This window comes from Zootoca vivipara, chromosome 15 (genome assembly GCF_963506605.1).
Source record: "Zootoca vivipara chromosome 15, rZooViv1.1, whole genome shotgun sequence".
Taxonomy (NCBI): Eukaryota; Metazoa; Chordata; class Lepidosauria; order Squamata; family Lacertidae; genus Zootoca; species Zootoca vivipara.
In genome coordinates, this window is record NC_083290.1 from 20,417,137 (window position 1) to 20,444,171 (window position 27,035).

Consider the following 27,035-nt stretch of genomic DNA (forward strand, 5'->3'; position numbering starts at 1 on the left):
TCTGGAGAGACAGATGTTCTTTCACATCTGGTTTAAATAATTGCCCAGAAAAACAGTCTGTCTTTTCAGCATGTAGTAGACACTTTAAAGAAACTTCTGGATCTTTAGCTTCAACATCATATCGGGAAACACTCAGGATCAATGAGTGTTATCATAGTTTAAGACCTTATGTTATAAGAACAGGTGATCAAAGTAGAAAATAAAGTCTTTATCGGTCTTAAAACACCCATGTATATGTCAACAGCGATGACGTGCAAACGATTTAGGAAGAAAGATTGCAGCATTTGGGACTTTTTAGTTTAAAGGAGAGTAAGAGGTGACATGACAGAAGTTCATAAAATTATACATGCCATGAAGAAAGTGGATGTATATTTTTCCCTCCCCCTCTCATAACACTAGAACTCACGGACATCCAATTAAGCTGAATGTTGGAAGTTTCAGGACAGATAAAGCCCTTCATCATGGAGTACATGGTTTTGCAACTCGCTCCTATAAGAAGCAAGGGACACGGGTGACGCTGTGGGTTAAACCACAGAGCCTAGGGCTTGCCAATCAGAAGGTTGGTGATTCGAATCCCCGCTACGGGGTGAGCTCCCATTGCTCGGTCCCAGCTCCTGCCAACTAGCAGTTCGAAAGCACGTCAAAGTGCAAGTAGATAAATAGGTACCACTACAGCGGGAGGGTAAACAACATTTCTGTGCGCTGCTCTGGTTTGCCAGAAGCGACTTGGTCATGCTGGCCACATGACCTGGAAGCTGTATGCCGGCTCCCTTGGCTAATAACACAAGATGAGCAACGCAACCCCAGAGTCGGTCACGACTGGACCTAATGGTCATGGGTCCCTTTACCTTTACCTATAAGAAGCAGTGATGACCACGAACCTAGATGCCTTTGAAAGAGGATTAGAACAATTCATGGAGGGAACGGCTATCAATGGCTACTAGCCACGATAGCTATGCTCTGCCTCCATAGTTGGAGGGACCAATGCTTCTAAATACTGGAAACCACAGGAGGGGAGACTGCTCTTGTGCTTGAATCCTGCTTGTGAGTTTTCTGCAGGCATCTGGTTGGCCACTGTGAGAACAAGATGCTGGAATGAACAGGCCGTTGTTCTGATCTGTTAGGGTTTTCTTAATCATGATGGCTGCACACTCATACCCAGCCTGCAAAGGCCAAGGGAAGAATTTTCTACCTTATGAATTCCCATCCCTTTTCGCTCCAATGAAGTCCTTCTGACAGGTGTGAGGAAAGCATAGATTTAATTTTTTTCAGGCAGTAGCTGAACTCAGACAGTTGCAGGTAATAATTGTGCAGTTGCATGTAATAATTAAACTACTAAAAAAAGAAATTTAGGTGGGAGAAACTTCTGAAAAAGGTGAACTAATCAATTTCATTTAATGAAATATATGTGAACAAGGGGGAGGTAGAAATCAAGGAGAACCATGACTGTTTTCAAATGCAGCTGTATCAAGCCTCAGGCCCAGCTGCTTTCAAGAAGAACTTTCAAGGCTCCTTCTGAAAGGCTCCCGTCTTTCTCCTTCACCTGCTGTGACAGACAGAAAAGCAAAGCAGTGATGGTGCAATGGCTTTAAAGCCTCGGATTTTACAGCTTCCCTGATTGAATTAAATGTGACTACAACATAAAGGAGCCTCTTCATTTAAGGTGTTAAAAAAAAGCTGGCTTCCCTGTTCCCTTGACTAACAGCCTGCTTCCTACTTACAATATGATGACTTGATTACAGCCTATGTTGCTATCTCTCTCTCTCCCCCCCACCAGCAAAATATCCTTTCCTCTCCACTCCCCTTTATGCCACCGATAAAGTGGATTATAAACGGAGGAATGGTAATGAAGGCAGAGTGATTTGTTTGGGGCAATGCGAGGGGAGAGGTGGAGGTTGTTAAGGGGGATGCATTAAGATTTTTCAGAATGCAGGTCAGTGTTCAAAACTCCCATTGTTCTAGGTGCATTTTGTGATAGGGAATTTCATTCATGTTAGCAGTTTCTGAGCTCTGGGCGCAGTACTGTGCCTAAGATTTCAGATTAGAACTGCAGAGTGGAAGGAAAGGAGGATCTTTTTCTGCCTCCCCACTTCCATCTACTTTCTGAAGACTGGAGAAGGCACCCTCTTAATAATATTAGGGGGTGGGCAGGAGAAGGACTAGAGCAGGGGTCAGCAAACCATTTCAGCAGGGGGCTGGTCCACTGTCCCCTCAAACCTTGTAGGGGGCCGGATTATATTTTTTGGGGAGAAAATATTAACGAACTCCTGTGCCCCACAAATAACCCAGAGATGCATTTTAGATAAAAGCACACATTCTACTCATGTAAAAAAACACTGATTCCCAGACCGTGCGCAGGCCAGACTGAGAAGGCAATTGGGCCAGATCCGGCCCCCAGGCTTTAGTTTGTCTACCCATGGACTAGACCATGTGAAAAAAGAACATAGTATTTTAGCTGCAGTTCATTCATTTTCAGAGTTGTATTCTTGTTATATAAAAAAGTGCACCTAGACATTCCTAGGTTTAAGGTGCCATTTAGCTCCTAGCTTTCCTATCTCAGTTTCTAACACTGCTGCAGGTTTCTGCACTCCTTGTGGTAAACTGCCTTGAAAGGCTAAATGACCACTAAAATCCATAGAATGTTGCCCTGTTGACAAGAGTTTGTGGAACTCCAAGAAGACTGTACAGCTTTAGGCATATTTTGAGAGTATATATTTTTAGAAATTGATCTTTTGAAGGGGGGAACACATTTGCAGTGCAATCCTATGCCTGTGTACTCAAATGCAAGCTCCACTGATTTTAATGGGACTTCTTCCCAGAAAAATGTGTGTAGGGTTACAGCATATTTTGACAGAAAATACATTCAGATAACAAAAAAAAATGTGAATGTCCATGCCAATTCATATCCTGTTTAGTCACAGGTTAGAGTGGGCTTATAGACATAGATCAGAAATAGACGGAGACTGTAATTCTATGCTCACTTACCTGGGAGGAAGCATCATTGAATTTAATAGTTACTTCTAAGTAGACATGAACATATTCTGGTGTGTGATTCACCCATCCTTACTACTAAATCTGTTAGCATCTGTTTCTCTAAGTTTCTCATTTTTTTCCAGTGTTAAATTCAGTTCTCCACATTTCCACATTGATTTTTCAGTTTATTTGTTTATTTTTTTAAAAGCCTTGCAGTGCGAATCTTAGTGTGAATTTCTTCTAATATTCACATTTTTATGTGAATTTTGCCAAATATATGAATTTTTGAAAAAGCAAGCTCCCCAGACAAAATGCACTTTTGTATGATTTTCACTGTACCCTGTTTCTCCGAAAATAAGACGTAGCCATAAAATAAGCCATAGCAGGATTTTTAAGCATTCAAGGAATATAAGCCATACCCCGAAAATAAGCCATAGTGATAGGCTTATCACTATGTATGGTACAGTTTAACTACAAGGTTAAACTGGTTATATATATATGACACCCCCTGAAAATAAGCCATAGTGGGGGTTTTGAGGAAAAATAAATATAAGACAGTGTCTTATTTATGGAGAAACATGGTATATGCATTAAAATGCACACGTTGCCTTCGTGTATGCATTTTTGTACATGTTATAAGTGTAGAAAACTGTTTTGCAGAATCTGGAGAAGTGTAAATTTCAAAGGAAGGCTATACGTTGTTTTGTATCCTGTTTCAGAATGTGAAAATCAACTTTAAATGTCAAACGAAATGAATTTCTCCCTTCTCCTCCATTGCTACCTATGATACCCATGGTTACCCTTTCTGAGTGAGCCTGTTCAGGGTGCCAGGAGGGCTTGAGTTCTGCTCTACTTTCCTTCATTCCTCCTCCTCCTCCTCCTCTTTTTTTTTTTAAACTCCTTGGCCAGAACTGGCAAGAAAGTGCCAGGAGAATTACAGCTTGGCTTCAAGGCACAAGCTCGGCGATCGGTTCCCCTTTATGAGCCTTTATTGTTATTACCACCTCTTTCCTTTTATATTCCTGCCAAAATACTCACATTAATCTCCCTCACTCCCTGAAGGCAAAACACAGGTAATTGGATTTATATGGGCTAGAAATTTGCTAGATTCTTCCCCCCCCCTTTGATAATATATACAAAAATAAATAATTAGATGCATGGGTTGAGAAAGGGAGGAAAGAGCGGGAGAGTACCCTGCCATAACCTAGAGTTTAGAAAATAACTTGGACTGAAACCCCATAAATCTGGCTTCCATGCAGCAACCACATTCCTCCAGGCTTGTTTTGGTAGTTGATTACTTGGGTCTGATTTAAGAACTCTTCCTGCTTGGAACACTGAACTTTCCCCAAGCTTCTCATTTTGGACTCATCAAGTCTCTGCTAAACCCTTTCCATTTCTCTCCACTCCTTCTCTCCTTCCACTGCTGCTTTCCATCTTTCATTTATTTCATCTTCTTCATATTTAACTTGATCTGCAAGACTTCCAGGAGTGAGGCTGGAGTGAGGTCTTGTCCTTCCAGAAAGGCCCAGATTCTTAGTTCAGGCCTTGTACATAGCAGGGAGACATTCGGCTAAACATACAGATGAAAACTCCCTCAGAGCTACACAGACTATCAGGGCCCCTTCATGCTTCACAAGGATCCTGCCACTCTGCCTGGTTGCTCAGCAACACCTCCACCCATCTTCCTCTTGGCTAGCTGATCTTAATATTAATGGAACCAGCCCTTAAGTTACAAACTGAATGATCGTAATGGTTCGTAAACCAAAAATTCGTAAACCGAGGTGTTCATAAACCAAGGTTCCACTGTATTCTGTAAACGACCCAGTGTGGCTGGGGAAACCCAGTGAGATGGATGGGGACCCAATAACAATAGCAACAACAGCAGCAAGAGCAGCAGCAACAACAACAACAACCACAACCTCTCTTGATTACATGTTCCCTTTCGCACTTATCAAGACTGCATAGAAAGCATATCTTTTTATACAGTAATACTACTACTACTGCAATACAGTGGTACCTCAGTTTGCGAACTGAATCCATTCTGGAAGTTCCGTTCTTAAACCGAAGTCATTCTTAAATTGAGGCACGCTTTCCCTAATGAGGGCTCCCACCGCCAGTACCCTTCCATTGTTCGGTTCCATTCGTAGACCAAGGTAAAGTTCGCAGACCAGGACACTTCTTCGTGTTTTACGGAGTTCGTAGACCAAATAGTTCTTAAACAGGGCTCACCCTTAAACAGGGTGTGCACACTGGTTTGTTTTTGTTTTTTTAATACTTCTGAAAGCTACTGGTATCCTGGCTGAAACCACTATGCTTAAAGATACATAAAATTATGGTTCCACCACGGTAACAAAGCTTGTATCTCACAATGATACAAACTGGATGAATATTTGGAGAGAAGGGAACTCCTGATCCATCCAACAACTCACATTCCACTGATGGAGGTTTCACCTCCAAACAGGATAGTCTTGCAGATTGTCAAACCTGCCCACTCTCGTAGGGACTTTCTGGTTTTGACTGGCAGCACTTGCGGTAAATGTGACATGGGGCTTTTATTTTCCACGTACTTTGCTTTTCTGCTATTTATCTCATGTTAAATATCACCTATAAGTCCCAATTCCTTCCTTTCCTTCCACTAGTGTGGGCTCAAAAACAAGGTTAACAATAGCTAGTTAGCTGCTCTTTCTACCTTTTTTGCAATATCTATGCTTCAGGAAGTAACTGAAACAGTCTTAGCTTATCACAACAAATGAGATTTGTGGGGGGCTATATTTCCTTCTCCCATAAAAAAAGCATATATTTTTTAATCTGTGGAACTCTCTGCCGCATGATCTTATGCATACTTAATGATTGGGGTTGCGGTGGAAATGACGAGCAGGTATATTGCCATGCCATGGCGAGCATAATCCAGATTTACAGCCTTTGGCCAGCAAACACTGCTTCTTTATTTTCAGCATTTTCCTCTGATATCTTGAAAATTAGACCTTTTAGAAGTTAAAATAAAATAAAGCCAAGAGCTGCAATATTCACAATTGTATGGCTGTATTCTGAGAAAGGCGGTATCAACACAGGAAGGTAGATTTCTAGATTCTCATGTGTTTCTTGGGTAATAGGGGGCCCCCTCAAGGGTTGTTGTGTCGGAGGTTAAGATATAGAGAACCCTGCTTGATAAAATTATCTTGAACTGGCTTGATGAAGAGAGGATTGCTCCTGAACTAGGCAATATCTCAACTATTGCAGCAAAATTAGCGGGCATGTAATTATAACTATCACGAGCAGGCAAGACAAGTTAAATACCATCTCCCTTGGGGAAAAAAATTATTATGCCAGCCAGGAAGATCCAAAATGCCAGTACCCGCGGCTGTAATTTCACTGACTGTCCAATTACACCTCCAACAGAGGGAAATAAAGATGTACCTTGGGAACGCCAGGTATATATTTAACTGCTTTGTGATTCCCCCCCCTCCCTCTTCTTCAGGGGGCTGAAGCAGGATGGTGTGAGGAGCAGGGCTCCCGTTAATGTGCCCTTTGCTAATCCCTACACTTTTAACATTCGCATACAATAGGTAGTAGATTTGCCCCCTCCCCCCCCACCCAAGTTATCAGCAAGGATTTAATGGCAGAAAAAAATTGCTGCAGTAATAATACGTTAGCTCTCTGCTATGCACTTTACAGTCAAAGAGCTCAGTGGGCAGGGTGATATTATTATCTTCCCTTTCCAGATTGGGACACTGAGGCCCTAAAGAGGAGGAATTGACTTGACTTGTACCTGCGCGCGCACACACACACACACACACACACAGAGAGAGAGAGAGAGAGAGAGAGAGAGAGAGAGAGAGAGCTTCCAACATTTAAGAAAACGGGATTTCGAACTACCAGCACAGTTCTCTGTTTTCTAGGTACTGGTATATGTTCAACCAGTGTGGTGTAGTGGTTAGAGTGTTGGACTAGGGCAGGGCCCCCCAAACTAAGACCTGGGGGCCGGATGCAGCCCAATCGCCTTCTAAATCTGGCCTGCAGATGGTCCGGGAATCAGCATGTTTTTACATGAGTAGAATGTGTCCTTTTATTTAAAATGCAACTCTGGGTTATTTGTGGGGCATAGGAATTTGTTCATATATTTTTTCCAAAATATAGTCCAGCCCCACACAAGGTCTGAGGGACAGTGGACTGGCCCCCTGCTGAAAAAGTTTGCTGACCCCTGGACTAGGGCTTGGGTGAACAGAGTTCAAATCTCCAATCAGCCAGGAAGCTCACTCGGTGATCTTTGGCAATAAATTGCTTCTCAGCTTAGCCTACTTCACAGGGTTGTTGTGAGGATAAAATCAGATGGAGGAGAACCATGTACACCACTTTGAGCTTATTTGAAGTACCCCAAACATGCCCATTTGTTTATTTATAACATTGGTATAGCACTTGTACATAATTGACTTCTCTGAGCTGTTTACACAAACCCAGTACTTTTTATTCTTCCGGGGGGGGGGGGGGTACGCAGGGGTACGCATAACCCTAAACATTTTGTGATTCTTTGTACTTTTGTCCATTTACTGCATTTATTTTCCCCGATTTGAACTATAAAATGGTGGTTTTCTTGAGTCAAAACGAGAGGACCCCTAAACCCTTTTTTAAAGAAAAAAAAGCACTGCAGAAACCTATTCCAAATGCAGTTGTAAATATACAAATATAATCCAAACCAAACACTGCAACCTATTAAAGCCAGTTAATAAAAACCACTGCCGCCAATACCATTGGAAACCTGAATCATCATTAAAAACCTGAATAAGCAATGTTAAATCAGTATAAAACCATTAAGGGGAGAGTTTTCACGAATTTCATGATATGAGGAACATTAAGAAAAAGCAAAACAACCCTGCATGGAACATGCTGAAAAATACAAAATAAAAACTGAGCTTCACTATAATTAGCCAATAACTGCAAAAGACTCTGTGAGGGAATGACATTTTAACCATGCTGCTTCTTTCCCTCCCTCCTTCCTTCCTTCTTTCTTTCTTTTAAGAAAGCCTCCTATTTGTTCATATATCCACTATCTGGCAAAATTCAGAGGTTGGAGAATTTGCTGTGTTAGTGCCATTTTGCTGCTTTGATTTTAGTTTTTTTTTAAAAGAATCCGTAATAATAATAATAATAATAATAATAATAATAATAATAATAATACCTTAGCAAACCAAGTAGTCTGGACAAGTAGTAGTAGTAGTAGTAGTTGTTAAAGTATGATAAAGAGTCAGTGTCACTTGGATGCACTCCAAATACATTTTGTGGGCTCAAGTTTAACTTTATTTGAAATCAAACTTGAGCCAACACATTGCATTTGCGGTGCATTCAAATGACACTGACTCTCTCCTCCCCCCCCCCCATCCTCTCTCACACACCCTTGCCTAGCTATAATTGTGAACACATTGGCATCACCTGTGTTCTGTCCTTGAAGTCTGGGCTCATTGTGCAAAAATGTGAACCCTATTTTAAAAATTTCAAACCTCCCCCTGGTTGGTTGGATAGCATGCTCGACCAGTTCTTCTTCCCAGCTTTTCTCCTGGCTCTCCTCTTCTATCAACACTCCCTTCTTGTGCAACACTAACGCTGCTCATTACACATTGCAACTTGTTGTTTCATTCTCCCCATACCACTCCGGTTGTCTCTTAACATAATTCATCCTGTTTATTTAAACATACACAACTTTTGTTACCATAGGTTCATTTGTTTGGCCATTAGCACCAATCTGATAGGGGACAGCAAATTTGTGCTTCTTAAATCTACAACCAGGAGTCCTGGGGAGTTAGTGCAGAATCTGGTTGGGAAACTGCAATTAGCCACAATGCAGGGATGCTGAAGATGCATCCTGCAATGCAGAGCCTGCTTGGAGCAGCAGGGATTGACTAGATGACTTCTAAGGTTCCTTTCAGCACCATGATTCTAAAAGCTTTAATTAATAGATTAAAGTCCGTGCAGTCCAAAGCAGTTTATGCAATAGTAAATTTGCTGCTGCAGATGAACATAGATACCTTTCTGGAAGCTGCTACCAAAAGCTCAACATTTCCCACTTCATGGACTGCCTGGCTCAAAGCTGCCAGCAGAAAGAAAACATAGAGCAAGCTAGTCTAGTCTAACCTCTCTTGCGAGAGAGTTCCACAATGTAGAAAAGCCACAGAAAAGGCTCTGTTGCATTTCACCACCTATTGTGGCTCTGATGTTGATGGGACCAGGAGAAGAAGAAGAAGAAGAAGAAGAAGAAGAAGAAGAAGAAGAAGAAGAAGAAGAAGAAGAAGAAGAAGAAGAAGAAACTTAAACAAACAAACAAACAAACAAACAAACCTAACAATTTCCTACTCTTTCATGACACCCAAGATCAGTTCCCTGAGGTAGCTGCCTCAGACTACCTAACAGTAGGCAAGGTACCAATTGTACATGCATCTAAAGTATGACTTGAGGAGAGCAGCACGGCCTGGAGTAAGCCCCAAGGGCTAGATATGGAGGACCTGTGGTTGTATTCAGCCCCCAGATCTGAGGTGCCCCATATCTGATCCATACACGCATGCCTAGCTATGTAGCACATAACTTGGCATTTCACATCCTGGTGCCACTGATTTTGAATTGCAGATCACAGGACAATTCTGCAACTCTGGCATATATTTTCCCCCAAGGGCCACACACTTCCTTGTTGTTGCTCCTATGAAACAATGGAGGACAGTCTATTGCATGCAATAGAAGAAGCAGATTCTTCACCAATGTGTAATGGGTGGGCTGAGGCAGTGACCCTTGGCACAAGAGTAGGCATTTTACAAGCGTGTCCCTGGTTCCCTGCGAAATGTTGCAGGGTATGTGATTATAATTAAACCAATAACTGCAAAACTAGAAGACAATGACATTATGACCTTTGGAAAAAGAAGGGTCCTAATTGGATTTTCTCACATTGGCAGCATTCACTTGCTTGAGAATTCTTTGTCCAAGGAGACAAGCAGACTTGTGTGTGATCTTGCAACTGGCATACTGGCAGAGGCAGCAAGAGGTCCTAAGCACTTTCCCGTCCTCACTTTGAAACCCACAGAAGTGATTATTTATTTCTTAAAGAAAGCCATAAATCTTTGACAGTCACAGCAACTGTTGTTTTATATTCTTTTATGTACATGGGTGATAATGAATGGTTGGACTACTAGCAGCATCACACATGGCCACATGGAACACAAGTCGCCCTCCACCCCTCTTTTTTTTTACTCTTTTTTTTTGCTACAGCTCCACATACTTTAGAGCATTCATTCATGTTTTGGGGTTCCCCTTCTTGGTTCTGCTCTGATTTTGGCAGGGTTTTTGCAACAGAGCAGAGTGAACATACACACACAAAGAAATTCAATTCAGTTTTGCATTTCAGGTGAATCAATCAAATGTGCACTTTCTGAAGCAACATGAGAATAAAAATCCAAGCACCTTTGAAATTTGTTCTTCTCCAAGTTTGGAACTGCAGTTTGCCCACCCACCCATATTTGCAAAGCCACATATACAGTAGTAGCAGAAAGTGTGCATAACAAAGCAATATATTAGTGAAAACAACATGCACAAATACATTCTATTGGTAGAAGCCGCTTGCAAAAATGTGTACATCAGTCAAAAGAGCACATGAAAAAATGGTTTATTAGGAGAAAACACTGGTGAGTTTTCATGTGAATTTTTTTTGAAAAAGTGAATTGTTGGAGTAATCTCAATAACTTAATATGAGAATCGGAAAATGAGAAACTGAGAAATTCAAAACTGGCAGAACTTCCCATCCCTACACACAGAGAGACACAATGTAATGAAATGCATTCTCGCAAGACTCAAAAAGTCTAAAAAAAGAAAAAAAACTTTCCAGGAGAGCTCCAAAAGTGAAGTGAGAGAGGTGGCAAAATAAAATCCCCCTCTCTCATAATTAGGACCTGGGGTTAGCCAATGAAGCAGAATGTTGGGAGGTTTAGGCAAGAGGATGTACATCTTTACACAGTGCATAGTTAAACTATGGAATTCACTGGTACAAGATGTGCGGATAGCCACCATCTTAGATGGCATTTATGGAAGATTAAACTGCTAATGGCTCTTAACCATGATGGCCAAATAGCCAAATAGCCTCAACTGTTGGAGGCAAAAGACCTCTGAATGCCTGGGGATCACTTTCCAGAGACATCTGGCTGATAACTTCTGCAGAAACTCTAGATCCCCCCCCTTTCAAGTGGGCATCTTCTGCATTGCAAGGACTTGGAAAACCTATTGCATGCTGCAAGGAGCTTTCCCTCATCAAGGAGTAAGTAATTCATAACAATATTAAAGTGTGATAAATTAAGAAGGAAGGATCCCAATGAAGGAAGGTTTCCAAAGGCAGAACCTTTTTATACATCCAAGAAGCCTGAGGCCAAGATGCGTTTTACTGCCTGAGCCAAAGCAGCAAATGTTGCCTCTTCTCAAGTCAAGTTGAAAGATTGGCTTTGAATGAACATTTTATTTCAGATCAGTAGGTAGGGACAACGTCATCCACACAACTATAATGCCAGTCTTCTCTTCCCACAAGCCTCCGAACTCAAACAACTGAGGTGGAGCCACTGCTGGAGACAAGGAACTCATGGATTATGCTTTTATCCATATGCACCCTGAGCCTATCCACTGGGGTAGAAGGGAAGGTTTCCTGGAGATAGGAGTCCCTGCTGCTTATCAGGAGGGAGGGTGGGAAAAGCAAGGCACGGTGGATATTGGTTTGGTGCAAACACACCAGCAGCAACACCAGATTGACTCTGCCACTGCATTTCCATCACTGCCTCTCTCCCTCCCCATCTCCCTTCCAGGAAGAAACAGCTATTCAGCTGTTAGGAGGTCAAGCAAGCTCCACCACCCTACCACATTGTCACCTACTGCATACAATGATCACTGGCCCATACTGGACACTGCTGTGTACAACATACTTAGAATCATAGAATGGTACAGTTGGAAGGGACCCTAATCATCATCTAGTCCAACCCCCTTGAAATGCAGGAATATGAAGCTGTCCTATACAGGGATCGAACTCAAAGGGATCTGTGCAGCAGCACGGCACAGTCTGTAAGTTTTCAGGAGGCCAAACCAGTTTCAGCCTACCTCCGTGTAAACACAATCACACCCTCCAGGAATGCCCTCCAGGCTCTTCCACTCTGCTGCATTATTTGCTGCAGCCTTGGTGTGCCTTATCCACACAGCCTACAACATGGGTGTTTGGGCTATTACAACAAGATGTCACAACATCCAAGGAAACTGCAAAAGGCAGATAGCATAGATGTATGCATCTGGCCTGAGCTGCAAACAGCTGGTTTCTACAATGAGGAGTTATGGGCATACCTTCAGAAGCGCTGTCCTCCCAGCTGGCATCACTCTGGCTGTACAATGCAGCTCAGTTCCAGGGAGAAAAGAGAGCAGGCTGGTGTGCTAGCTCTAGTACTTAACATCACCACTGATTACTCTGCAGTGTAATTACAATTCCTGCAGATGAAGGAGATGCATTTCACTGGCTGGGAAGAAGGGAAGCTAGATGTTAGGAGGACAGAGGCATGGAGAGGTAGACTACCCTCAGCACATAACTTCTCAGCACCTTGTGCTGGCCTTTTTTTATCTAAGAGGCAAGCAGGGGATGGACTGATTAATCAAAGTGCTGCAGGTTAGCACAACCTGCAGAGAGCTAAATAATCACTTTTGCAGTGAGAATTGGCACCCAGGCAGCACCAAACGGAAGATAATAGCCAGGAGGTGGATTTGTCAGCATTGTGGCAAGTAAGACTTTGTTCCCATCAAGAAACCAGACTTGTGGGTCTGAAAAACTGGTAAAGACTCCACATCCACCCAGACTCTGTCCATAATCTGTCATGTTGTGCTCTGGTTATAGCCCTGGTTCACAAGACTCTGTCCTGGTTCCTTCTTTTGCCATCTACAGGTGGAAAAGGGACCCAGGTGGCACTGTGGGTTAAACCACAGAGTCTAGGGCTTGCTGATGATAAGAAGGTTGGCGGTTCGAATCCCTGCAATGGGGTGAGCTCCCGTTGCTCGGTCCCAGCTCCTGCCCACCTAGCAGTTCGAAAGCACATCAAAGTGCAAGTAGATAAATAGGGACCGCTTCGGCGGGAAGGTAAACAGCGTTTCCGTGCGCTGCTCTGGTTCGCCAGAAGCTGCTTTGTCATGCTGGCCACATGACCCGGAAGCTGTCTTCGGACAAACACTGGCTCTCTTGGCCTATAGAGCGAGATGAGCGCCGCAACCCCAGAGTCGGACACGGCTGGACCTGATGGTCAGGGGCCCCTTTACCTTTTTAGTCTAAATCCCAGCTGCTCTCTTGACTTGCAATATCCTGTTCTGGCTTGGCCTATGCTATCACACCCCATCCCTGCCCAAGGAACCAGGCTTCCTGGAATCCAAAGATGCAAGCTCTACTGTGAAGGGTGCTTTACAGGCTGTCAGAATTTGGCAGCAAGTTATCATGGAAGGACATTAAGAGAAGTGGGCACAGAGATGGTGGCTGTGCACACAGTGATAGCAATACAGCGTCAGCGGCTAGGAGGACATGAAGAGGGGAGGGCAAAGAGAATGGCACAGAAGAGCTAGCTGGGAAAGATGAGACTAGAAAAGTAGTGTGTGCAGTGGAGGCTGGTCCATTTGGGCAAACAAGGCATTGCCCCACCAACCTCAGCCTGTCCTCAGTCAGCCCCCACTTGTCTGCCTTACTGCTTACAACCAGTCCAGGGAGTGGCACTGGCTGCTGGCTTGGGTTCATCATTGCCCTTGTGGAGCTCACAGCAGGGAGGAAGAAGGAGGCAAAGCTAGAATGCATTGGCTCTGCCTATCATTGACTCTGGCTCTACTTAGTGTTTCTCTCTCTGCCATCCCCTCTACCAGTCCCAATGGGCACCAGCCATTACTGGCCGCATGCTGGCTGATAAAAGGAGAGAGAAACTACCAAAGTGTTTGGGGGGGGGTGAGGGTGGGAGGCAAGAATGTAGGAGCATAATTGACTGAGCCAGACAGAGAGGGATGGTTCGGAGAGAGGAGCAGGCACCTCACTACTCAAGACATACTTAAAGACGATCAAAAAGTGGCAAGGTCACAGAGTAATTCTGCCTGAGTGTACAGATGCTTCTTATGGGAATACCGCAAAAGCTGTGGGAGGAGAGAAACACAGAAAAGCCCCTGTTTATGAGGAAAAGTACATCGTCAAGTCTGGCTGCTAAAGATCAGAGTTGAAGAATGTGGAAAATGACAGTCTGCAATATATATATATATATATATATATATATATATATATATATATAATCGGAGTTGGCCATCTGCTGGCATAAATCTGAGACTGCAACCCCAAGTGCATCCAGGAGAGAAGGTAAGAGTCACTGCTGCTTTCAAGCTTCTGAAAGTGCAGGATTAAATCTTTAGGCCCTTTCCAGGCTATCTTGATGGCCATAATGCATGACTTGTCTGGTGAAATCCTTCCCTTGAGGTTGTGCATCTGTTTGCAGTGCCTGCTGCAACCAGGTGGCTGTTGGGTGTTTGGGAAGCACTGTGCAAGAGGCATAGACAGGTGGGTGGGACAGTCTACTCACCAGTCATCTGGCGTAATAATGATTGACAGGTGAGTTGTCACCCCCATCCACCTGCCAAAATTGCCCCATGGGAGTGGGGACATTTAGCAAGTGACTGTTTGTAGTGTGGCTGGGAGAGTGCTAAGACCCCTTCTGTCCACATGTGCTTTATCATCTTTTAAAAAAGGAGCTTAGCCCCATTTTCCAATTTTATCAGCGGCTGCACGTTCCCCTGCTATACTCCTGCAGCAAACTAGTCTTTTAAAAAAAGAATATGAATGATAGCAATACTTCCCCCAAATACACATACTGAATAATTTCCCACCATTTCAGAAACTTTTTAAAATAGGATTTTTTATGTTTTATTTTGTGCTTAAATGGTTGTGCACTCTCCCCTCTTAGGTGCTGAAATACACTTCTGCCCTGATGTTTTTAAAGCAGCAAATGGGTAGCCCTAGAACAAGACTGCCCTGAACACAGGCAGAGAGGCACATTCTCATGTGGGGTACCCGTCTACTATGTACTGTGTGGAGGACAGATGCTCCCACACAAGTACTGTAGCACTATGTCCAAACACAGCCAGTGTAGGGAAGGGCCATCACTCATTGCTAGAGCACCTCTTCTGCATGCAGAAGGTGAAGATCCCAGGTCCAGTTCCCAGAAACTCTAGTTAAGACAGGCTGAAACCCTGCTGAGCCAGTGTAGCCAATACTAAGCTAGATATAATAATACAGTGGTACCTCGGTTTATGAACACAATTGGTTCCGGAAGTCTGTTCATAAACTGAAGCGTTCATAAACTGAAGCGAACTTTCCCATTGAAAGTAATGGAAAGTGGATTAATCCGTTCCAGACGGTCCGCGGAGTAACCGTTCATAAACTGAAGCGAACTTTCCCATTGAAAGTAATGGAAAGTGGATTAATCCGTTCCAGACGGGTCCGCGGAGTACTTAAACTGAAGCGTTCATAAACTGAAACATGGGTGTAATTGGTTCCGGAAGTCTGTTCATAAACTGAAGCGTTCATAAACTGAAGCGAACTTTCCCATTAAAAGTAATGGAAAGTGAATTAATCCGTTCCAGATGGGTCCGCGGCGTTCATAAACCGAAAATTCATAAACCGAGGTGTTCATAAACCGAGGTTCCACTGTATAAGGCAGCTTCCTCTGTTCTAGTGGCTGATCAGAAGCAGAACAAATACAATACAAAAAATATATATACAACATTGGGAGGTCTTTGCTGGTTGATGTTTTCTTTTTATCTCCTAGCTAGAATGGCCTTCAGATGTTATCAAATGAGCCTATACAAATGCAATAAATTGTTTAAGGTAACATTTCATTTGTATATGGCAGCTTGTGACTGCACTGGAGTTAGGAGAGGGTTGTTGTTGTTGTGCATGGAACCCCACTGACAGCGCACAAAATAAGCTGCAAAATCATTAATCTCCTCCCCATAGCTGCCAAGTTATCCCTTTTTTTAAGGGATTTTCCCTTATGCTGAATAGGCTTCCTCACGAGAAAAGGGAAAACTTGGCAGCTATGCTCCTCCCAGTGTGGAGAACCTGTGTGATGTAGTGGTTAAGAGTGGTAGACTCGTAATCTGGTGAACCAGGTTCAATTCCCAGCTCCTCCACGTGCAGCTGCTGGGTAACCTTGGGCTAGTCACACTTCTTTGAAGTCTCTCAGCCCCACTCACCTCACAGAGTGTTTGTTGTGGGGGAGGAAGGGAAAGGAGAATGTTAGCCGCTTTGAGACTCCTTCGGGTAGTGATAAAGCGGGATATCAAATCCAAACTCTAACCACTATACCACACTGGTTCTATATTTAATAAATAAATGAATAATAAAGTTTTGGGGGGGCGCACTGGAAGTGGGATAACATTTGCTTGACATGGCTTTATACAAACTCTCTGCAAACAAATCTGAATGAATGCTCAGTAAACAGTCAGCATTCTATAAACCTCCCTGCAAACTTTGTGCAAACAAATCAGGATAAATACTCAATAAAGAGATAATCTGGAAGCAGCCTTGGAAATCCCCCTCCCACCTCTTTCCAGAGAGGGAGACGTCATCCCTGCAAGGAAGAGACAAGTCTGGATGCTATGATTCTCTATCGTTAAAGAAAATGATTGGTGACTTAACGGTTTGTGTCTTCTTAAGATTGTATCTTCACAGTATGAGTCTAATGCATGTTCATTGCTTCATTCAAATTATATGGGAATAATTCATATTATGGTTATTCTTCACATTACATACCACATTAGCCCTTAAAAAAAAAAAAACCACACACACACACAGAAAGAGAGAGAGAATTCTTTTAAAAATTGCATCTGAAAGTGACCTTCAAGATTTTTTTCAGCAACCCAAGTCTGTAGCCAGCCTGTCCTTGGTACTTATTCAGAGCTGGGAAGAGCCTCTGGTCACTTGCAAACTCTCAAAGTGGCAGTTGGTCCCATTATCTACAGCTATGGGTAGCTACTCAAGGAGATGCACTATTCCCCATGACCCATGACTCTGTGCTCCTGACAGGAGCATCATTTCTGTTCTTTAATGCAAGAAAGCTTGAATCTCATTAAAATAATACAAACTTTGTTGCCATTGGTTGTGGTTGAAGCCTCCTATACCAGAGATGAGGAACCCAGAGTAGTTTCAGCAGTTCTTGGGCTCCAACTCCCATCATCTCCAGTCAGCATTGCCAATGACCATGGAGAATGGGAGATGAAGTCTAGTAACTCCAGAAGAGAAAAAAGGGTTTCTAGGGCAGACTGTGTGCTTCCCATGGACCTGTTGTGTCTGGATGAAAGTATAATAGGGGATTACCTTCAATTGAAAATACCCTGTTTCTCCAAAAAATAAGACATAGCCATAAAATAAGCCATAGCAAGATTTTTAAGCATTCGGGGAATATAAGACATCCCCTGAAAATAAGCCATAGTGTTTTGATTTTTTCCTCAGGATCATGATATCTGAGGACTATTGTATTTTAATATTTTGTTGGAAGCTGCCTAGAGTGGCAGTGGAAGCTGCCCAGATGGGCAGTGTATAAGTATTATTATTATTATTATTATTATTATTATTATTATTATTATTATTATTATTATTAGACTAAAGGGTTAAATGCTCTCTCCATGCCTACTCTGATGCTGTGAATTTGTAGTACCCACCACCCCCACTACCACCACCATCGAAAGATGATACAATTTGCATTCAAAACAAAACAAAACAACTGCATGTTAATGCCCATGACTTGTGGAAGCCAACTGGTAGTTCAACACACCTCAGCCTGTGTGACATAGAGCAGAGCAACAGAGTACAGTATGCAGAGCCTGGCTGAGGCTTGAGAGATTTTCTGCTCCCAGCAGCTAGCATCTTTCAGAGTCCTTAGTTAAGAGGAAACCTCCTCTCCCACACAGCTCAAAGTATCAAAGTGTTAATTGTTTGTAGACACAAGACAAAGCTAAACACTTCTATCGACTATATAAAGTTCTTATGATCTTTGAAGTAAAAATACATGTGTACAGAGAGATCTGTTGTTACTATTGCCATGCTAGCTAACGCTGCTGCGTAAAAACCACAGCCTCTTCCCCTGAGTCTCACGGGATCAGAGTCAGACCATGACAGCAAACAGGATGTTGCAATTAAAGCTTGCCCTGTCTCATAGATACACCAAAAATCACATGAGTCAGTGAGTGGAGAAGGAGTTCTGTAGTATTTTATTTCTGTACAGAAAGGACCAGGAGGGATTTCTCCCAAATTCTCTGGCCTCATGCTAACATCTGGTATGCAGGCTGAGACCCTACCTGCCCGCTGACTGTCTTGACCAGGGGTCCCCAAACTAAGGCCCGGGGCCAGATGTGGCCCAATCGCCTTCTAAATCTGGCCCGCGGAGGGTCCAGGAAGCTGCATGTTTTTACATGAGTAGAATGTGCCCTTTTATTTAAAATGCATCTCTGGGTTATTTGTGGGGCATAGGAATTCGTTCATATTTTTTTTTTCAAAATATAGCCCGGCCCCCCACAAGGTCTGAGGGACAGTGGACTGGCCCCCTGCTGAAAAAGTTTGCTGACCCCTGGTCTTGACAGAGTGGCACATGCTCTGGTTATCTACCGCTTGGACTACTGTAATGCACTCTACATGGGACTACCTTTGAAGGTGACTTGGAAACTAAAACTAATCCAGAATGTAGCAGCTAGACTGGTGACTGGGAGTGGCCGCCGGGACCATATAGCACCAGTCCTGAGAGAATTGCATTGGCTCCCAGTACATTTCTGAGCACAAATCAAAGTGTTGGTGCTGACCTTTTAAGCCCTAAACGGCCTCAGTCCTGTATACCTGAATGAGAGTCTCCACCCCCATCAGAACGCCCTCCCATCAGATGTCAAGGAAATAAGCAGCTATTCTATTTTTAAAATACATCTGAATTATTATTATTATTATTATTATTACACATTCCATACCATTTTATACATCAATAAAGCACATTCCACAAATCCCATTAAGTTTAGATTTCCTATCCAATCGAAGTACTCAGTTCTTCTTACCCCATTTCCTTATATGGCACTTAACCCTGTGATAGCAAAGTTACTACAGTGGGAAGCATGCATACTAGATACCAGTCTAGACAAAAGGAGCTTCCTCATGGTCTGCTAGAATTTTGTTGCAAGATTAGATTTCATCTCCAGTTACCGACCACATTCCTTCTGAGCATGCTCAGTAAATTGAAACCTTATATGGTACCATTATTTACAATTCTACTTCAAGGATAGCATCAGGACATGCAACAGGGCAAGATGTGGACTTAATGGATGCAATGCCCTAGAAACTATCATACATGTAGGCATATTCCCTGGACCAATAGGAGGGTGAATGATTCAGCAAATCTCAACCTTTCTGGTGTTGTTCTAACACCCTTATATCAGAACATGCAGACACTGGGGGTTGCTCCTCAAGACATGAGACCACGCCCTGTGTAATTTAACTCATTGTTCACAATACACCAACAACAGTTAAATGCAAAGATGTATTTACCATGACATCTAGTTTTGCCCTAATACAACACATTTGCATGCTAGGATCTGCAAATCAGCCTTTGTTCATGCCATGAGAACTGACTGTATGATATATATCTTTCCCAGCTGTTGAGCAGATAGTTGAGCGGTTTGGTACCCCAGGCAGTGCTGAGCATGGCAACTATCAGAGTCAGCATCTTCAGATACACAAAGAGTAAGCCAGCAGTTGCCATAGATATGCATTGAGAAGGAATCCCTTTAAACAGCTGCTGTGTGATCTGAGCTATGTGGCCAAGGGAGTCTTGCACATCCCAAAACATTGTTTCAGGAATGCAACTTGATTCTGTAGAAAATTGAAAGTAAGTTAAAAAAAAAAGCAAAAGCCCATGCAACATTGGGTAATATTGTGAGCTTTTGCCATCCTTGAGATCTAGAAAGAGGACCGAAGCCAGAAGAACTGAGTTAACTGCACACAGTATGATAAACATCTGAGTAAAGCTGGAGACTATTTATAGTTATCAAGAAAGTGGTTTGAGAGAGGCTTTTCTCCCTATGTGGAGAGGAGGAGGCTGATCACAAGAGCAATGTGTTGGGGGGGGGGGGAGAAAGCCCCACCGGAATTTTCTCTTCACCCCCAAATCCAAATTGGTGGCCCAGCAGGATTATCAACCCTTTCAGTTATATTAATAAATTTCCTACCATACAGAGACTTCCTAGAGCAGGCGTCCCCAAACTACAGCCCTCCAGATGTTTTGGACTACAATTCCCATCATCCCTGATCACTGGTCCTGTTAGCTAGGGATCATGGGAGTTGTAGGCCAAAACATCTGGAGGGTCACAATTTGGGGATGCCTGCCCCCTCTTTCCCCTCTGCTAGTCAATCACAGCTGTAGGCAGCACAGCCAATCACAAGCATCACTATGGCCAGAATGTCCACCCTTCATCTGTGTCTGGGGGGAGCTGGGACGGTAGGAGGAGGAGCCTTTTAGCCTAACCTACCTTACAGGGTTGAGTTCAGCGAGATGCTAAGCAGTTGTACTACTGCATTGTTTGAGCATCTACAATATGGGTTCATCCACACTTCCTCTTGCCCCGCCACTCCCCCTTTTGCAAAGGCAAAACCTCTCAGACCCGTGCCTAGAAAGCATGAGACAACAGAAAATGGCTCGGCCCCATGCTCTCTAGGCATGGGACAAGCAGAAGTGTGGACAAGTCCTACATTTGCAAGGGGGGAAGGATGGGGAGAAAACCAAAACAAATCAGAGCTGCCTCCAGTGGGTCCACTGACTGCCCCACCTGGTCCAATGGTCGCCACTAAAGCCCCTGGTATGCGGTTGTCTATATATTTATCCCATGATTTCCTTGGACCAAAATGAAAGCATTTTGCAATGTTTTGTTTTGCAAAACTGAAAGTGAGGGGAATTTGGGGGGGGAGGTTGTATGTAGTCATTACAGTGTTCCTTCTTATTTATTTATTAATTTATTCCAAAAACCCTTTAGCTTTCTCTCTGTCTTTCTGTGGGAGAGAGGAAGAAGAAAAAAACACACACACCATATAATCCGTCTCCAGCCTAAGTGGGAAGCTTGTTAATGGCTGCTCGCTACACAACTGCAAAATCAATGAACAAAACTGTTATTTCAGAACCAGGAATCTGTGTTCCAGTGGCAGCTCTAAAATCCACATATACCCTCTTTATCTGGAGCGTGATGCATCCTCTTTCTCTCTCTTTCTCCCTCTCTCTTCCAGATTCTCAGTTTAATTGCCTTCTTCCAAGCAGCAAAGAGCAGGGAATGCTTAGTACCGTACTTTTGGAAAGGTCAGAGGATATGATGGCTCCTACATGAATGGCTGTGTGTGATTTGTCTGCCTGCCCCAATGAGTCTCTCCTCTGTCCCAGCAAAATGGGGAGATAAATGACTACCAAGCAGCTGGGAGGGCCAACAAATGGCCCATTGAGAGTGCAGGAGGCCTCCAACGACACTCGTTCCTTCCCGAGGCAGAGCCCGGCTGTTCTTGGTTCTGCCCATTCACATCCATTCTCAGAACCTGAAATGGCCTTCTCCAAACTGCATGTCATCTGCAGCAGGAGAATTTCACTGGGAGCCTTCTGCACTGCCAACTTAGGGTGCCTTCAGGCTGTCCCTGTTTTGAAGAAGGGGTCCAAGCACATGCTGGAAATTCAGGTGCGTGCAATTAAAATGGGTTAAAGGGCTCTGTTGTCCCAGCACAACAAATCCGCTCTTTTAAATGACTTTTTCTGGTTAGGCAAATGATAAGGAAATGTACCGAAATGTATGAACTAATTGTGCTCTTTGCTGCACTGTGAACAAATGCTCAAGCAAAGACTGGGCATAGTCTAAACTCCCTCCATGTAAGCTTTGTGCAAGAAAAAAAGCAGGCTGAATGATAAATAAACAGGTTCTCTGGAGAAGCCCTTACATTGGCTTCATCCTACTTTTACCACCCTGGCTGCTCTTAGAATCCTGGGAGCTGTAGTTTTCTAAAAGTGCCAAAGAGACATAGGGCTCATGTATACTGTTGTTTAATGTGGGTCACAAGCTTCCTGAACCTCCAGTGGTAATTCTCCATTGTCCACATGATGTTCTTCTTCTCCAAATCACTGTCTTACCACACTTCTCCTTACCTCAATCTAGCTTTTTTTTCTCCATACCAGATATACTCTGGAAAAGGGAGGAGCATGAGAAAATATGGATTGAAGGAGGAGAAGCTCCTTCTGGAGGAGAATGACTATGGGAAATAAATGGAGGAAGCATGGATGAGCCCAGTGTCAGTCATTCTCAGCCCCTTTCTTTTAACGAATTACAGTTTGTAGGGTTCCTTACAGAAGAAAAAGAAATACTGCTGCTATTCCAGTTTAATTAAGCTATGCGGAGATGCCCCTATGGATACAATCTCATATGAATGTATGCACCTGGGAGCAAGGTCAATTGTACTCAATGGGTCTTAATCTTACTTCCAAGCAGACATGCATAGGATTGTGACTACTAGCAGATCTTCTCTGTGAGTGACCCTATTAGCTCATTTAGCTCTGTGATGGGGACCTGTAGCCCACTAGGTGCTGTTGTGCTCCATCTCCCATCAACCCCAGCCACCATAGCTGTTGGTCAGGGATGATGGGGTTTTTAGTCAAGCAATACTTTTGAGACCTCCCCTCCCCCCAGTGAGTTGATCATAGAATGATGCTTATATGCTCTTCACAAGTCCAGTCAGATGCCCCAGAGTGATATGGTCTGCACAAGTAAAATGCTGTTTCAACTCTATTTTTTGGCTTGCCTAGAACTTTCCTGACATGTCATAATTCCAGCTTCGAGTACTTAATACTCTGGCATATGGAGAGATTGATGGTGGAACTGCAAGTGAAACTGCAAATGACCCTGCTGTCAAAACCAGGCCTGGAGTTAATGGAGTAATGGTAGGGTGTCACAGAGCATACACAGAGTACAAATCCCGCAATGTGCATATACAGCAAACAGAAGCCATGTGTCCAGGATTAGCGTTGAGGGGCTTCCAGGTTCTCTTACACTCTGTAAAGCAGCCGACCCACTGATGATACCTGAGTGACTGGTTTGTAGCAAATAATAGGCTGGAGAGCTTGATATTTGTAAAGGTATGAATCACAGCAGCTATCATTTTAGAAATTAAGCACCATCCTTAAAATACCTCCCTTTCTGTTACTTTCACAATTATAAACACAGCTTATTGCAAAAAAAATAAAAGCCATATGTGTACAGGCATATGATTGTACAATTCAAATAATGGGCTAGTAAAAACGGTTTCAGGTGGCTGAAGCAAATTATTACTATTATTACAGACTAAACAGAGTATTTAAATCCTGGGGGAGACACACACATACACAGAATCTTCTGCTTGGCCCAGTTCTGCATTCCTGGGCGTGGTTTGCCTCACTGACCAATCAAGCTAGGTAGCATTTAAGCCATACAACCAAAATGGGTACTTCAAATGTCATGATGCTGATGGTGTATCTCTGAACACCCCCCTCCTTTTGTTCAAAATTAAGAGGTGAGTCAAGTATATCCACCACTTGAGGCTGCCTGCCTTTCTCCACTATGCTTCAGACATCCCAAATCTCACCACCCTGCTTCTAGAGGCAATGCTTGCGCCTGTAAAACTCAAGTCAGGAACTGAAAAGAGAGGGTTGGCAGAGAAGTGGGCCATCTGTATATAAACCACCTGCATTTCTCACAGGGCTAAGCAGTGCAAGGTAGAACAAAAACAAACAAAACAAAAGCAGTCCATGTGAATTCATAGGAGGTGCCCCAGGGGTAAAAGATTGATTTGATATTAACAGATTCGTGCAGAGACTATAAAACGGTGGGAGAGAGACATCAGGGCCCTGGAAACCAGCTAGATCTATAGGGAGGCAGAGTGCCATGAAATGCAAACCTCCAATGTGCTCCACTCCAGAACACATACACAGCACATCTCCTCTTGCCACACCTGCTCCTTCTTGCACTAAACCACTTTCAAAACAAAACCAATGTCCCCGGGGGCTGTGTAAAGCTCACTCTGTCTGATACTACAACCTTACCTACTGTCTGGCACCTGCATTCTCCAACGAGCCCACACCCTGGCACCAGGCACAAAACACAGCTAACTGAACTGCTTGGCATGCAAGTCCTTAAAAAAGAAGAAGTGGGCATCTATTTCTCATCTCCACCACCCTTCCCTGCCACATTCCACTGCTGGTAATGAGCAGTCAAACGTGTCCACAACATTCTGCTGCAGATCCTGCCACAGCCAGCCATCCTCCGAAAGGCTTTTTCACAACATCGCCAGCAGCCCTCCTCCACCTTTTCCCCAGCAGCCTGATATGCCCCCAAACTCTGGGAAGCAGCAGGATTTCAGGGTTCTCCTGCACAGCGCCATTCCCAGACACCACATCATCACACAACAACCTTGCTTCAAGAAAGGGCCGGTGCCAGCCTGAAGCTACCCTTTCCCTCCCCACCGTCCTTGGCATTATCACCCAAGCTCTCCTTCCAGACACCAGACACCTTCTCCAGCTCCATCATAAAAGAAGCAAAATGCCCTCGGGTAATAAATAAGAAGCCACGCCACACACGCAAAAAAAGCTACCCAGCATCTGCTCCTACCTGAGGGTGGCGCTCTCTCCTTGCTTGACGGTCACGTTGTCCATCGCCTTGGGGAAGGTGGCATCTCCGCTGCGCACTGGCACTCCTGCGGGCACAAGGAAGAGGAGCCTGAGAGACAGGACGACCAGGCACCGCCAGGGCAGGACTAAACACCCACCGACCCCCATCCTGGGCTTTCCTCAAGGCAAAGATAGGCAACGGTGGTAGTGGGAAAGAGATGAACTGAAGAGGCTCTTTGGGGGTGGAAGGCAGAGAAGAGAGACGGAAAAGGGGACGCCTGACGGACGGATTAGCAAAGTCCCCAGAGGCAATCCGAAACCGGAGATCCAAAGCTCCCAAACAGCATCTAGAAAGTGGTCCCCAGTGTTTCTTGGGTGCCGGGCGCAGGAGGTTGAGGGGAGCAGAAGAGGAGGAGGAGGAAGAGGAGGAGGAGGCTGGCACGGGGCTGAGCTCAGACACGAGAGAGAGAGAGAGAGAGAGAGAGAGAGAGAGAGAGAGAGAGAGAGAGAGAGAGAGAGAGAGAGAGAGAGAGAGAGAGAGAGAGGAAAGAAGGAAGGTCACGGCTCTTCTTCCCCGCCTGCTGTTTTTCCTTCTTCTTTTCCCTGATGCCACCTTAAGATTCCGTCGGGCAGGCGCTGCGCAGATCCGGCATCAAAAGTTTATAACCCAAAGAGGGAGGGCAATGCAACTCTCTCTCCCTCTCTCTTCCACCCGCTCTCTTGGGCAGGAAATAGGAAGGGAAGACCGAGAGAGGAGTGGGGACCCAAGGATAGGGAGAGGGGCAAGTTGGGCGCTGCAAGAAAGCCTTCTCCAATGATCCTATATAAATAACAATCCGCACACACAGAATGTCACTCCAAACTTCCTTTGCGTCAAGACAGAGCTCTCCAAAGTCCAAGCAAGGTTCGCAAGGCAAGGGTTTGGGGGGGACCCAGCCCGCTCCCACTGCCTGGCAGGCTCTGCAAAGGGGAAGCTTTCGCTCGCTTCTCCCCGTTTCCACCCGAGCGAGCTCCAGGTAGGGCGGCAGAGAGACAGATAGTGAGAGAGAAGCCCCTCGGACCAGGCTCGGCTGCCTCTCTCCAGCACTTTAAAGGACGCGGGCTGGCAGGAGTAGCGAGCGGGAACCGTTGGCAGCTGCTATTCCTCCTGCTCTCTCCGCAGCCGATTTTCTCTCCTCCTCCTCCTGCTTCGTTTTCTTCTTCTTCGCCTCCGCCGCCGCCAGTTTCAGCATCCCCGCTCCGCTCTCCCTCCTCGCCGGGAGCATCTCCTCTGAATCCCTCTCGCGCGCGCCCGCCGACATCCGAGGGTTGTCATGGCAGCGACTGACCAACACTCGGGGCTCCCCGGCACAGCCACACGCTGCACGGTGGGGCAGGAGCCGCGCATTAATCTCGGCGGCGGAGCGGAGGACAGCGGAGCGGCCGCGGGGCTGGCGGGGTTGGGCGGAGAGGAAGGGGGGAAGAGAAAGCGAGGAGCTCGCCCCACTTTTTTCTTAACCCTCCCGGAGCCAGAGCTCTGGGTCCGGCTGCGGAGGACGGGGAGGAAACATAAGCCAGGGGGGGGGGCAAAGACGGGGTCCCCCCACCCCCAAGGCTGTGTGCTGCTGCCATCGCGCTCAGTGCTGCAGCACCGGCAACATGCACCAAGCTGGGACATGCAGTAGCAGCAGCAACAACACACACACACACCGCTTCCAGGAGTCAGGAGGCAGAATGGGAAACCCAGAGACACTATTGGGATTGGCTAGCTTAAAACAAAAATGCAGTGAGGCAGTCAAGGGGTCACACAAGACTCTGCTTCAGACTAGGAGAGGTGTAGGAAGTTACTTCTACTCAGCCAGACCCGTGGTCCATCTAGCTCAACACTGCCTGCTCTGACTGGCAGGCGCCCCATTTGGATACAGAAGATCTATAGAAAGCCGCCTTATACTGAGCCAGGCTATTGGCCTCTCTTCCCTGGTATTGTCTACACTGACTGGCAGCAGTTCTCCAGGGCTGAAGCAGGGAACTTGCCCAGCGCTACTGGGAGGTGCCAGAGATTGATCCTGGGCCCTTCTGCATGCAAGGCTCTACCACTGAGATATAGCTTGGCTGGTACTGCTGGTGGGGTGGCAGCCAGGGTGCCCAAACAGAAGGTGGTGCAAGGGTGAAGGAAAGGCAGAGCCAATGGAGGCTGGTCTGTTAAGGCAAATGATGCACTGCTTCATCAACCTCAGCCAGCTGCCACTACTCCTGACTGCCTGTTTACTTACAATCAGGAGTGGCCCAAGATATTTTGGCACCAAAGGTAGACCCCAAAATACCACCCCCTTCTCCACCAGCAAAGAAGTGGTCTGGGAAGATACATCAAGA

The 27,035-nt window shown here is 44.8% G+C and overlaps 1 protein-coding gene across 2 annotated transcripts in view; it reads right to left on the reverse strand.

Annotated features, from left to right (window-relative positions):
- OPCML (opioid binding protein/cell adhesion molecule like) overlaps positions 1-25,079 on the reverse strand; it is a 348,072-nt gene extending 322,993 nt beyond the window's left edge. For both annotated transcript variants that reach the window (XM_035140261.2, XM_035140260.2), the window contains exon 1: positions 24,685-25,079. In XM_035140261.2, the coding sequence (XP_034996152.1) occupies positions 24,685-24,851 (167 nt within the window). In that variant the 5' untranslated portion in view covers positions 24,852-25,079. The remainder of the gene's footprint in view (positions 1-24,684) is intronic.
- Between the last annotated feature and the right edge of the window lie 1,956 nt (positions 25,080-27,035).